At 41.2% G+C, this 13,875-nt stretch overlaps 1 protein-coding gene across 1 annotated transcript; it reads left to right on the forward strand.

The window, feature by feature from the left end:
* Positions 1–768: 768 nt before the first annotated feature.
* Positions 769–2,646, forward strand: LOC119741898 (gastrula zinc finger protein XlCGF26.1-like). Its single transcript, XM_038217839.1, has one exon. The coding sequence runs from the start codon at positions 950–952 to the stop codon at positions 2,594–2,596; it is 1,647 nt and encodes a 548-aa protein (XP_038073767.1). The 5' UTR covers positions 769–949; the 3' UTR covers positions 2,597–2,646.
* Positions 2,647–13,875: the final 11,229 nt, after the last annotated feature.

Raw genomic sequence — 13,875 nt, forward strand, 5'->3', positions numbered from 1 at the left:
TGCCGTCGTAAACTTTCTTTTCTGTAGTGATTCATTGTTGTTTCAGTACATGGCAGTTAGCCAATGAGCGCAGTTTTCACACAAATGTTTTCAATGAACACCTTTTGGGCCCACAATTTGCCCAGAAATCGCCCAAAGTGAACAGTACGTGGCTTCCTGAAATGACATCACAGCAATAGCGCCCTCTTTTGTCAGGAAAAGCATGGGAAATTTTAAATGTTTTAAAAAGTGCACTTTTAAATAAAAATTAACCAAAAAGGCATGTGATTGTTTTCATACATTTAAGAGGAGCAGAAAGTTGCAGAAGTTTCCTTTTTATAGAAAAAATGAACCCTTTAATACCTGCAATTCATTATGATGTGATTAGTTATATACTAGTTGTCATTTTATATGACAGAGCCTTGGACTTGACCTTGAGGGTTAAGCCTTGGCCTTAGCCCAAAGATTCGAGTGTAAAACCCTTGGCCTTACGGCCTTCGCCTTGGCCTTGAGGGTCAATGCCTTAGACTTACATGACAGAGCTTCGCTCCAATTATACTGAATGCAGCTATACCATATAATAGTTTGTATTGTTTTGTTGTGTTTATTGGAACTCGGGGACATGATCATGTAATTCAAACACGCAACTCTGACAATTGCATTCATTTATCTTGGACTGAAGACGAGTGCCATGAAGTCATGGATGAAGTGTAGTACATGTAGAACAGCATTTTGAAGCATGTAAGTAACTGTGTGTGTTTGTATGTGTTTTTAGCACAGTCTCCAGGTGACGACCCTGACAGCAAACCCCTGTCTGCATATGGTCTAGAACCTGAAGGTTTGGCATCACTGAATTAAAGAGAGACTGCCAGGAGTGTTGTGTAGCATCCAGCCTTCGTGAAGATGCTTTTGTAGTGTGCAGCATTTTGCAAAGACAGATGGTTGCTGAATTTGATGTTGTACACAATTTATGAAGTCGGCCATAATTAAGCACTTTACAAAAATGGACACAAAAGCACCTGAGTTGATTTGTCAGAGGGTGCACAAGGATGAGAAACCATTCGTTTGTGCGACCTGTGGTAAAGCGTATAATCAACAATGTAGTCTACGAAGGCACGAAATGATGCACATGGATGAGAAACCATCATTCGTTTGTGCAACCTGTGGTAAAGGCTTTAAACAACAAAGTAGTCTACGAACGCATGAAATGATACACACGGGTGAGAAACCATTCGTTTGTGAGACCTGTGGTAAAGCCTTTACCACTCAAGGTAATCTTCAACAACATAACATGGTTCACACTGGTGAGAAACCTTTCGTTTGTGCAACCTGTGGTAAAGCCTTTACTCAGCAAAATGGACTACACCAACACAGCAAGATGCACATGGATGAGAAACCATTCGTTTGTGCAACCTGTGGTAAAGCCTTTAATCATCAAAGAAGTCTACGAAGGCATGAAATGATACACACGGGTGAGAAACCATTCGTTTGTGAGACCTGTGGTAAAGCCTTTACAACACAGACACATCTTCAACGACACACGAGGATTCACACAGGCGAGAAACCATTCATTTGTGCAACCTGTGGTAAAGCCTTTAACCAACCAAGAAGTCTGCAAAGGCATGAAATGATTCACACGGGTGAGAAACCATTCGTTTGTGAGACATGTGGTAAAGCCTTTTCTACACAAACACATCTTCAACGGCACACGAGGATTCACACAGGTGAAAAACCATTCGTCTGTGCAACCTGTGGTAAAGCCTATAACTGGCGATATGATCTACACACACATCTAAGGTTACACACGGGTGAGAAACCATTCGTTTGTGAGACCTGTGGCAAAGCCTTTACATCACAAGCACATCTTCAACGACACACGAGGATTCACACAGTTGAAAAACCATTCGTTTGTGACACATGTGGTATGGCCTTTACCACACGAGAATATCTTCAACAACATAACACGGTTCACATCATTGAAAAACCATTTGTTTGTGCAACCTGTGGCAAATCCTTTATGACAGAAGGTAGTCTTCAAGGACATGCCATGTTTCACACTGGTGAGAAACCTTTCGTTTGTGCAACCTGTGGTAAAGCCTTTACTCAGCAAAAAGGACTACGTCAACATAGCAAGATGCACATGGATGAGAAACCATTCGTGTGTGAATACTGTGGTAAAGGTTTTACTCTACAAAATCGTCTTCTGAGACACGAAATGATTCACACTGGTGAGAAACCCTTTGTTTGCCTGACCTGTTGCAAAGCCTTTTCCAGACAGTCTTGTCTAATCCAACATGGCAGGGTGCACAGTAGCGAGAAACCATATGTTTGTGTGACCTGTGGTAAAGCATATGCTCACAAATGGGTTTTACGCCAACATAGCAAGATTCACACTGATGAGAAACCGTTCACATGTGCAACCTGCGGCAAAGCTTTTACTTGGCAAACCTGTCTTCGCCAACATGAGAGGATTCACACAGGGGAGAAACCATTTGTTTGTGTGACCTGTGGTAAAGCTTTTCCTCGGAAAAGTGAACTCCGCAGACATGACAGGGTTCACACTGGTGAGAAAAGAGTCCCAACAACATTCCCTAAAGATAACGAAGTCCACACATAACCATAAATCTGGTTGTGAAACTTTTGGTACACATTCACATAGTAAACTATTCTATGTGTAGCGGGCATGATATAGTCAAATGCTATACGCCGACACAATTAATTTTTACCGGTTATACGCTTGTGTATTTGGCTTGAAACCAGTGAGTTTTATTTCATTTCCGGCTAAAAAGAGATAAGATTTCAAACGTTGTATATCTAATACAAATATTCTCGATAAAGAATATCTATATTACAAAAAGGAATGAAAACCCAGGGTTCTAATAATTACAAAACAATTAATACAATTAATACAATGAATATAAAAAGAGACTAAGGGCCTATCTTGATCCGTTGTTGTACACTTGACGGGACTTGCTTGACTTGACAGAACTTGACGGGACTTGCGGAACTTGACGGGACTTGCTTGACTTGATGAAGGGAAACTTGGAGACTTGAAGACTTGACTTGACTTGACGACGCTCTCAATACTTTGAACAGTGAGAGCAAGACAACTGGACGAAAAAGGGGTCCAAAAGGATATGTCTATACCCCTTCTCTAGCTGTCAGTTGATGAATGCAAACTGTCCAGTTAAGCACTCGTGTCCTTTGTTCCTAGAGCAGGACAGAGGATGAATACATGAATATGGCAGGTTCAGTTGGAGGGTTACAGAAGACAGTTTAAACAGTGAAGCTGGGTGCTTCCAACTACCTGTCTCTGCTAATTGCAGTTCAGTGGTCAAGTCAATATAAATATTAACTTCATAAAATACTAAGTAAATGGAATCTACAAATAAGCAAAAGTGAAAGTCCCTTTAAACAATAGGCTGTGTGTAACGTTGTCATGGTCACCAGTGCTGGTCAATGCCCTCTACCACTAGTGCGCATATGTACGTACATGCACATGTACATGTAGGTTGGTCTTACCCAGAAGTGAGTAAGGTACCCCAAGGACATTATACCAAGACCAATGCCTCAGGCATGACAAGGTTACACCTGTTGCATCATAACACTTAAAACAATTCAGGGAATACAAATGACTCATAATAAGAAAGTAAAAGTTGACCAGGATGAAAAATACCAAGATCCTGAATAATCAAATTAATCCTAAAACAAAAAGGAATATAGAAGATGAAAACTTGGATATAGAGAAAATAAAGAAAAAGGCTAGCTACTGAAACAAACTAAACTAAGATAAAACTTAAAAGGCTATACTAGATATATCAAGTAAAATGAATACACTTGTCAAATAAACAAAGAGAACTGTTACAAATTCACAGAATTTGTACTAAGGAAATTATTCCTCTTTTCACTCTAGTCAAAAGTAACTGGGAACGATTATAAGATAGCTGATTGTCTTTTGGAATATGCCAAAAAGTTAACTGAACAATCAGTGGATGCCTATAATAATAAATCATGTTTTTGTACATGTAGTCCTACAAACTCTTCTTTCTTAAATAAAGTTCCACTTTATTTAGACTAGAGTCGCCACAAGTCTTTTGTACAAAAATGGCAAATCTTAGTACATAAACTTTCAGATCAATCAAAGAAAATCAAAGATAACTCAAACCGTTTAGGTAATTGATGAATTTGGAATTTGTTCTACTTTCAGAGAACATGGTTACTTCTCACATCAAGTTATGTGAAAATTAATGCATCAAACATCCAAAAGAAAATAGTGCTTGCTTCAAGAAATGACAGCAACGAAGCAATAAAAATGTCAACTGCAGTAAGAACTTCTCAAGTGGAAATTGGCCAAAGTTGGAATGTCCAAGAACTTAATATTCATCTATCAAGCTTAACATTACTTTCAACTCAAAATACAGTGATGGCATGAAAGGAACATAATAGTAATAATAACAACATGTGACGACTCGGTCTAAACTTTGAGTAAAGAATAAACACTTTAACCTAGGAGTAAAAGTAAGATAAAAGTATTATCAAACTCACCTAGAGCAGGACAGAGGATGAATATGGCAGGTTCAGTTGGAGGGTTACAGAAGACAGTTTAAACAGTGAAGCTGGGTGCTTCCAACTACCTGTCTCTGCTAATTGCAGTTCAGTGGTCAAGTGAAGGGAAAGTTCACTGGCCACCGAATTTATACAGTTCCTCCTCAAGGACTTTTGTGGTTGGTTGCAAGTTCTGCTACCAACCGCCCACACGCGCTGCCAAGCAACCCACACACTTCTAAGAAAGTGAATGACCTAAGTCTGGGGGAGTTAGGAATTCGAAAAAATGGGGGGGCACAAAATTCATCCTATTACATATGCAAATATGACAGAAAACATAATGGTAAGAACATTGGAAAACGATTCGTTTGTGAGACCTGTATGCAAGCCTTTTTCGGAGATATCTTCTTCATGCATATAACATTGCATGTCATAAGTTACATTTATATACATGGTTCTAATTTTAGTTGTACTTTTACAAGGAGTCACCGTGGACAGTTGATATCCTTTCAAAAGTCTGGAATACGGTAAGTCATAAAAACTTGCACAATCCATGACGTGAAATAATAGCTATGACAGCCTAACTGTATATCTGTTTACGTATATCTGTTAATGCATATTGTGCTCTGTGCTTGTTCAATTCACCTTTGAGATCCTTTTTGGTGCTCCGTATGAACTTGCTGAAAAGGGGTAACTTCCCTCGTCTGTAGAGCAGGGCTCCGAATAAAATGATGTCTAAGAACAGGTGCGGATCCTGGGATTTTTTTAGACAGGGGGCACACTGTTGGAGCAAAATTATTTGCTCCGAGAATTAATGCGAGCGCGGAGCGCGAAGCCCTTACGGCGTGGGGTCCGGGGCCCGCTTAAGGGCCCCGGAAAATTTTGGATTCTAGATGCTCTGTGGTGCAATCTGAGGCGATTCCTGGCTCCTTTCCCCTGAATTAGTTGAGCACAAGTGTTTAAGATTTTAAGGATTTTTGTAAAACATACTCTTACTTTTACAATTTTGAAGTTACTGTGTGCTTGAAAGTCGAAAACCATTTTACGTCTTTATATTTTCTTGCTTTTTATTTTGGAAAAGGAATTGTATTGACTTCGTTTTGTAAACTGTTGCAACGATGTGTTGTGGCATTTGCTCCGAGGACTAATGCGAGTGCGGATCACGCCTGTCTTACGGCGTGGGATCCAGGGCCCGCTTAAGGGCCCCGGAAAATTTAGAATTCTAGATGCTCTGTGGTGTATTCTGAGGGTATTCCTGGCCCCATTTCCCCTGAGTTATTTGAGCAAAACGTTTTAAGATTATAAGGATGTTTTTCATTGGTTTATAATATACTCTTGCGTTTACAAGCCTTTTCAGTTTCTTCTGTTCTTCACTTGTATAACCAAACATTTTCGTCTGCATAGTTATTTCCGTGCTTTTTTTGAAAAAGAATTGTATCTTGCAAGGATGAGTATAGGGCATCTTTCCGAAGACCAATGCGGAGCGCGATCATCTTTCGGCGTGGGGTCCGGAGCCCGCTTAAGGGCCCCGGAAAATTTAGAATTCTAGATGCTCTGTGGTGTATTCTGAGGGTATTCCTGGCCCCATTTCCCCTGAGTTATTTGAGCAAAACGTTTTAAGATTATAAGGATGTTTTTCATTGGTTTATAATATACTCTTGCGTTTACAAGCCTTTTCAGTTTCTTCTGTTCTTCACTTGTATAACCAAACATTTTCGTCTGCATAGTTATTTCCGTGCTTTTTTTGAAAAAGAATTGTATCTTGCAAGGATGAGTATAGGGCATCTTTCCGAAGACCAATGCGGAGCGCGATCATCTTTCGGCGTGGGGTCCGGAGCCCGCTTAAGGGCCCCGGGAAATTTTGGATTCTAGATGCTCTGTGGTGCAATCTGAGGCAATTCCTGGCCCCTCTTCCCCGGAGTTATTTGAGTAAATTGTTTTAAGATTACACGATTTTTTTCATTGATTAAAATATAATCTTGCTTTTACAAGCCTTCTCAGTTTCTTCTGTTCTTCACTTGATACCATGTATTTTCGTCTGCATGTCTTCGTGCATTATATTTTTTGAAAAAGGAATTGTAAAAACTTAGTTTGTAAACTGGTGTAAGGATGCATTCTAATGTTTTGTTTCAAGTTGAAATTTTCAGTTAACCAACAAGAAAAAACCGCTTGAACATGTTAATTGAATTCAAGTTTAAAATTAGTGTAATTTAATCAAACTAAAACAGAGGAGCAATTAGCCTGCATTGTAACTTCACAGCTCAGTTTTATCTCATGACTACAGAAATTAATCATACGGTCATCCAAGTTTCTCCCTCTTTTTTTTTGCATGATGTAAAATGCCCAAACATTTTAAAGAAATGTTCTTTTAATTCAGTCCAGTTTCAATTTCAAGAACAGGGCCTATTACACGTGCATGTATTTGTAAATAAACCATCGGCAGATCGACGGTGCAGCAAGACAATAATTGTGTGAGACACTGCGTCTGGTCTTTACATTATAATAGACATCGGGTCTTTCGGCGCCATGATTGCAATTTCCACATGGTACAATTTTGAAGGTGGATTCGTCATTTAGTTATGTAAAAAAAATTACAGTAAATAATTGTTGATGGTAACGTTGACAAATAGACATCGGGAATAGGTGTATACCTCCCGGTCCGGCACGGATGCCGGCCCGCGTCGCCACCGGCGAACTACGATCAAATTTATCTCGCTTGCCATTCAAAAAGCAACACACTTGCGTTCCGTCTAGCTTGCAAGAGCATGTCTCGAGTGCTAAAACTTGCCTTTGGGCAATAACTGCTGATTGTTTTTGACCTCAGACAAACAGATCTCTTTTATGTACCAAACTTATCAGATTTGTTTTTTCTGCAACGCGTAGTAATGTCAAAACCCAACTTTTGGATCTCAACTTTCTTCGTTAAAAAAACGTTTTATGGACGGATCCATAACCTTCAGGGGTGTTTCAATTTTTTCAGGGTTTTACATCGTTTCTCGAATAAAGTCTTTACGAAAATTATATGATGACGTGACGTTGAAGAAGTCAATTTAAAACAAGGACATGTTTTGGACTCCGTGAAAAAAAGTATAATTTGTAATTAAAAAGCGCGTGGAACTGCTGGCAAATTGTTTTTACTAAAACACACCCTTGACCAATGGTGTGGTCCAAAGAGCACTGCGCAACGTGGTTTGTCGCGCACATAAAGCTGCATGTTCGTAGAGAATAAATCGTGTATATACATGTACGTTCGTATGAATCGCATTTAATAACGGTATATGCAGGGTAATACGTACATGTACATACGTATGTACATACTAGTACAAGTAGTACGGTACGGGGTACGTACGATGGGATGGCGGTTTATTTGCGAAGCTTCTCGAGTCGAGTACGCAATGTTTGCAGACTCATGTTTAATATCGGCGCCGGTATTTTTGTAAGGAGGTTCCCTCCTCCTTCCCTCACCTCCCCTCTTTTTCCCCCTTCTATTCCTTTTTTTATTTGGACTCAAATTTGACGGGGGGCACGTGCCCCCGCGGCCCTCCCCTGGATCCGCGCCTGAAGAAGCATAGACGTTGGTCTTGGACAGCTCTAATTTTGTCCTGGAAAAAGTCGTGGAGAGGGCACGTTGGATTAAGACTTCCTTGGGAACGTTGTGTGTGTTTGGGGTCCTTTCAGGTCAGTGGAAGGGATCACCCAGGGTCATTAGCAGCCGGGACCCAACAGCATTGCATGGTGGCAATTTATTGGAGGGATGTCATCATCAACAGGATAGCATGTACGTTTGTTGCTGACTAGTGTCAAGGCTTTCATAAGTAAGTTGAAATTGGCGCTAACGTTGACAGTGAAATTGGCGCTAACGTTGAAGATATCAAACATATATACGTGTAGAATGATCAATTGTAACAGTCATTGTCTTGGATACCATTTACCCCCTCGGTCCTCTTATTATTTGTAATCGATCTGGCAGAGCATATGTGTCAACTTAGTCTCAAAACAAAGGGGTTCAAATCTTCATTTTACCATGGGCGGTTGGGCTATTCAAATTTTTAACTCGACCTTCACCAGATAGTTTATCCCTTCGCTTGCTGTGTTTTAGGGCATTATACACAACGTAATGCCCTTTCTATTTGTTTTTATTTATTTCATATCCAACCCTACCCTGCATCTACACGACCCTGTTCCAACGTGTCCCTTGCCCTACCCTCTCTTTCCATGCAACCCCTCTCTTTCCACCTCTCACCCCCTACCCTCAATCCTACCCAGCCCTGCTCCTCCCTACCCTACCCTACCCTGTTCCAACGTGTCCCTTGCCCTACCTTCTCTTTCCATGCTACCCCTCTCTTTCCGCCTCTCACCCCCTCTACCCTCAATCCTACCCTACCATATACATTGCCCGATACAGCTGTTTCCATCCTGTCCCATCGTATTTTTCCCCAGTTTCTTCCCCAATCATCCAATTTCCTTGAATCCTACTTTACTGCTGTCCGAGATTTTATGATTGTATAATATATAAAATAATTGTGTTTTGTGTACTTAGTAATATATTGTTTGGCTTTGTAATAAATGAACCAATCCAGGGCTGCATAGCTTAATGTAATTTATGAGCCACGATCTGGCAACATTTTTCCATCACGGACTTCACGGTAGATATATCTGGATTGCGATTGCCAATCGCTGTGGTCAAACCAATTGAAATTGGGAGAGGAATGGAGTAAAAGCAAACATTTTCGCAATGCCACTCCTTACTGGAAGGAAGCCAGGATGTTTTCCCGGGTTACTAGCTGCAACACTGCGAAATGGAATTGGGAGGGTGGACATTGACACCATCAAGTAATATAGTCGCACTTTCAAAGTTTTTGATATGAAAACACTATCTGTTAACAGGCAGTGCTACATACTTGGCTAATTATGTTAATAAATTTGGGATCCACTTTTTCCTTTCCCCGTTTCATCTGATTTTGCAAATCTGGATGCGCTCTTTAAAATGTGGACGTATCATTGAGCTATAGCAAAGTGAAGCAGACCAACCTACCCAATAAAAATTACAGTTTGAAGTCATATTATATTATTAACAATAATTTCGTCAGTTACTGTTCGGATATATGCAAATGATGGACTGTAGCTCAACGACACCAGGAAGTGATACCCGAGTGGACTTGAGTGGGTATTTTGCAGAACCCTGTTATTTTCGTTTTCACGAAGTACTCACCCAAGTTCACTGTGCGCTCATCACTCGGTACTTTTTCGTTATTGCACTCATCTTTATTTCACCCGTTTATTAATGTGCTTTTATTATTTTTTTGTGTAATCCCACAAGAATACGGATTAAATACACTCCTGTCAAATGTTTTGAAAGGTTTTTATCAAAAATGCATGTAATTCCGTAACAGTGTTGTAACTTTGTGAAAAAGGAAATCGTTCGCGCCAGTTTCCGATGTGCACACGCACACTTGGGTAGCATTTTTTACGAGGTAACGCTGGATCGTGGTGTCGGTGACGATTTACGCGTGAAAATGAATCCAACTGAGCTGCTGTTTGATCGATTGACCTGAATACACATTTTAAAAAAATGTAAGCGGCCAGACGTTTAGATCTTCTTCAAACGTAAAATGGATTCATTTTGTCTCTGAAAAAAAACACCTTTTGAATATTTACGTGGGATTTCCAGGATTTGTTCAAGTGTGCAACGTTGGGGAACAAGTATTGCTTAAAGCTATAGTTTATCATTTGCAGCCATCCGAAAAGTAACTGGGGTAATTATTGTTGAAACACAAACTTGGTTGAAAGATATGAAGGGAACTAAACTCCCTGTGAAATTATTCTTTCTGGCAAGCTGTCATTTTGAAGTAATCAACGAAAGAAGGCCTTTCCAACGGTGCGTCTTAAGACGCACCGTAGGAAAATTTATATTAGTAGTTCGTTTTGTTATTAGGCGAAGCGCGCGCAAGCATTGGCACGACGCACACGCGCGCGCGGTTGCTGTAATTCGTCGGATCAGTGCGCGACGTCGCGTATAGCTGCAATTCAAAACAATTCAAAACATGATTCAGTAACTTTTGATTTGAAATTGAGATCTTAGAATGCTGCCTTTCTCGGAATGTACAGCTGAAGCTGAGCTGAAACTTCATCAGGTTAGTTGTTCAGTATCCTTCATTAGATTTTGAACGCTCTTTTGCTGCTTCAAACGAACAAAATGCACAAATTACAAATGATGGACTATATCTTTAATGGCCTCGATCCGCAATTTCAATTTCGAACTTTATGACACTGAAATTGTTTCCAAACGTTCAACAGCAAGTTACAAGGTACAGTAGCAGTACATGCATAGTTAACTGAATGTTTGAAGTTTGTCAACAAAGTATTCACTGCATGAGTCTAGTACGTTTTGGAACCGTATATATACGTTTTGGGATCATATTAAATACAGCAGGTAGCCGCACGTGTTACTCTTAGAGTCTTATAGCCAAATCACTTGGAACTCTTATTTTGACTGCACCAGACCTAATCTAATAACCGTTTCGAACGGTCTTTCATCCGTCTGACGTGCGGTGATGAACGTATACAGCCTGCAGAAACTTCAGCGGTGTGTCCAGTTGGGGGGGGGGGGGCACGCCCTCCTTAAAAAAAATCGTGTCCCCATGCAGTCCCCCCTACTCTTCAAAATATTTTAGTCATATTAGTGACAGCCATGGTTAACGGTTCTCTACAGACGGCCCTGGCCCACTCCCCCCCCCCCCTCCCCGTGCATGCCACCCACCCCCACTCGCCCCTATGGTGAAAACCCTGACACGTACGCTGCTGAACTTGTGCTTGATATTAATTAAGCGGTTTTTTTTTTCAGGGGACAGGATAGAGAACAAACAATTTGGTAAGAGGCTTCTGGCTCTATGATTAATCCTCCTAGTCCTATCAATACCCTCGATGCTCTAAACTTCCTCCATGATGATTGGCTTTTGGATAACACACTGTGAAATCTGCACCCGCAAAGATGAAAGACAGAGATAAGGGGGATGCATGTACGTACACAGTGGGGATGGCCTAGTTCCATGGGCTAGCCCATGGGTGTCGCAAGTTTTTTTTCGGGGGGGGGGGGGCAAAGTACCTTTCCCCAATCCTTGTTCTTTCTCTGGGCGGGGACATTTACCCACCCCACCCCCATTGACACCCGGCCTGCAGACGCCCATATTGTTAAAATGTGTTAAATTGTGACTTCATACCTCTTTTTTTTAATCTTGTTTTTCTTTCTTTTTTATTTCTTTATTTTAATTTTTTTTCCGGGGGTTGGGGTGTTGGAAGCGCCCCCCCCCCCCCTTTGCTCCATCTTGTCGACGCCCATGGGCTAGTCTAACAAACTAAAACCTGGAACTTTAAGCGTAAGCTGTGATTTGGAGAAGCCTCGCGAGGGCGCCCTCTTGTTCTGTGATGGGATCACAGCAGCCTCGACTCCAGGGGCGCGTGCACGTTCCTACACTAGTCTGATTCCCGGACGGACCAAAAGATTCCGACTATTCCTGATGAATCTAAAATTTAAGACGTGGGCGTCGGGAATAATATTGTCAGGTCTGGGAACCAGACTAGTTCCTACACTAACGATCGCGCAAGGCATGATGGGAAACAACAGCACGCGCCCCTGGAGTCGAGGCTGTATCCACGGGGCACGAGGATGGGATCATAGGCATCGCACACTAGGGGAATCCCGCTGCATATGCAGCGCTGAGGTCATCTCATTGGAAATGGGTCAACTCGTACCCGAGTTAACTCGTACCCGAGTCAACTCGTACCCCAAAATTGACACCCAAGTCAAGTCGTACCCGAGTTAGGTCGTACCCGAGTCAAGTCGTACCCCGATCAACTCGTACCCGAGTTAGGTCGTACCCGAGTCAAGTCGTACCCCGATCAACTCGTACCCGAGTCAAGTCGTACCCGAGTCGACTCGTACCCGAGTCAACTCGTACCCGCACTCGCTGGTCAACGTGGTCGTACCGTGCACTGAGTGACATCGTTTTTGCCGGGCCCGTGCGCGCACTCGCCGGTCCACGTGGTCGTCCGTGCAGGGTGACATCGTTTTTGTCGGGCCTGTGCGCGCACTCATCGGTCAACGTGGTCGTACCGTGCACGGTGATATCGTTTTCGCCGAGCCTGTGCGCACACTCGCCGGTCAAAGTGGTTGTGCGTGCACGGTGTTTTTGCCGTCGCGTAGTTAGTGTCGGAACCTTCGCCGTTTTTCAACGGCATTAGGCCTTGGTGTAAGTTGTAGTTGTACATATTTAATACGGGGCTAATTTTCATACTTCAAATAAATGTTCTACCCAAAGTATGCATGCTTTTATCAATTTATTTTATTTTTATATTACAGATGATCCTGTGGTTTTCCGATGAACCATTTTCTGCTGCTCGAACCGATCGATCGGATGGTCTAGATCTAGCTGTCACACAGTTCATGATGAATCGAATCGGATGTCAAGTTTCGAGGACGAAACCCGATTAGCTCAGTTTTGTTTAAGATAATAAAACTTTCTCTTGCACTTGAATTACAATTTGCTAATGTCAAACAATCTTTCACACCCAAGGATCAACTAACAAATTGGTCCCCTAAAACTTATAGAAAGAGCATCTCTGAATGAAACGAGCCACCATTTTCCTTTATCGTGTTTACTTCCTTGATGCCTCAAATGTAAACAAATAATTAAAAATCCTACATTTCTGTTGTTACCAAAATAATATTCTAGTTGAACTTATCGCAGAAACTTTATTTAAGCTGCACAAGATTTTTTTAACGACATTTACCGAACTAATTGTACAAAAAATGACCAACATATTAAAGAATCATTATAAATTAAATAACGATGTCCGTGTGACTCTTTTAAGTTTCCTGTAATATATTTTCTCTTCAGATTTGTACTTTCAGGGCCCCCAATCTTCCCAAAGAGATTTGTGCCATGTGCAGTTATTATTCAATAAATGATGCCAAAAATGGAGTGAGTGAACGTTGAAAAATATTACTTTTACATTACAAAATTCATTTTTTAATAGCAGCTTTCTTTAAAAGAAAAAAGGTCTAAAATACTAAATTCGTAAAAAGAAAACTATGCCCTTAAAACACCTTAGAACAAAAAAAAGATGTAGCAGTTCGCACAGTCACTCCGCAATCTCAGTGATCCAGGGTCTCTGAAAAAAAGAAAGGAAAAACATCATTACTAAGAGAAAATACTACACAAATTTTAAAATAACACATCTGACGATCTGGATGAAAAGTGAAATTTACCGTTTATCAGCGAGGGCTCCGTCGACTCGCGAGTACCACACTGATGCCGTTTTGAAAATGTTCTCCGCGCAGTACCCGTCCGT

This window comes from Patiria miniata, unplaced genomic scaffold, assembly GCF_015706575.1.
Source record: "Patiria miniata isolate m_02_andy unplaced genomic scaffold, ASM1570657v1 HiC_scaffold_5, whole genome shotgun sequence".
NCBI classification, from domain to species: Eukaryota; Metazoa; Echinodermata; class Asteroidea; order Valvatida; family Asterinidae; genus Patiria; species Patiria miniata.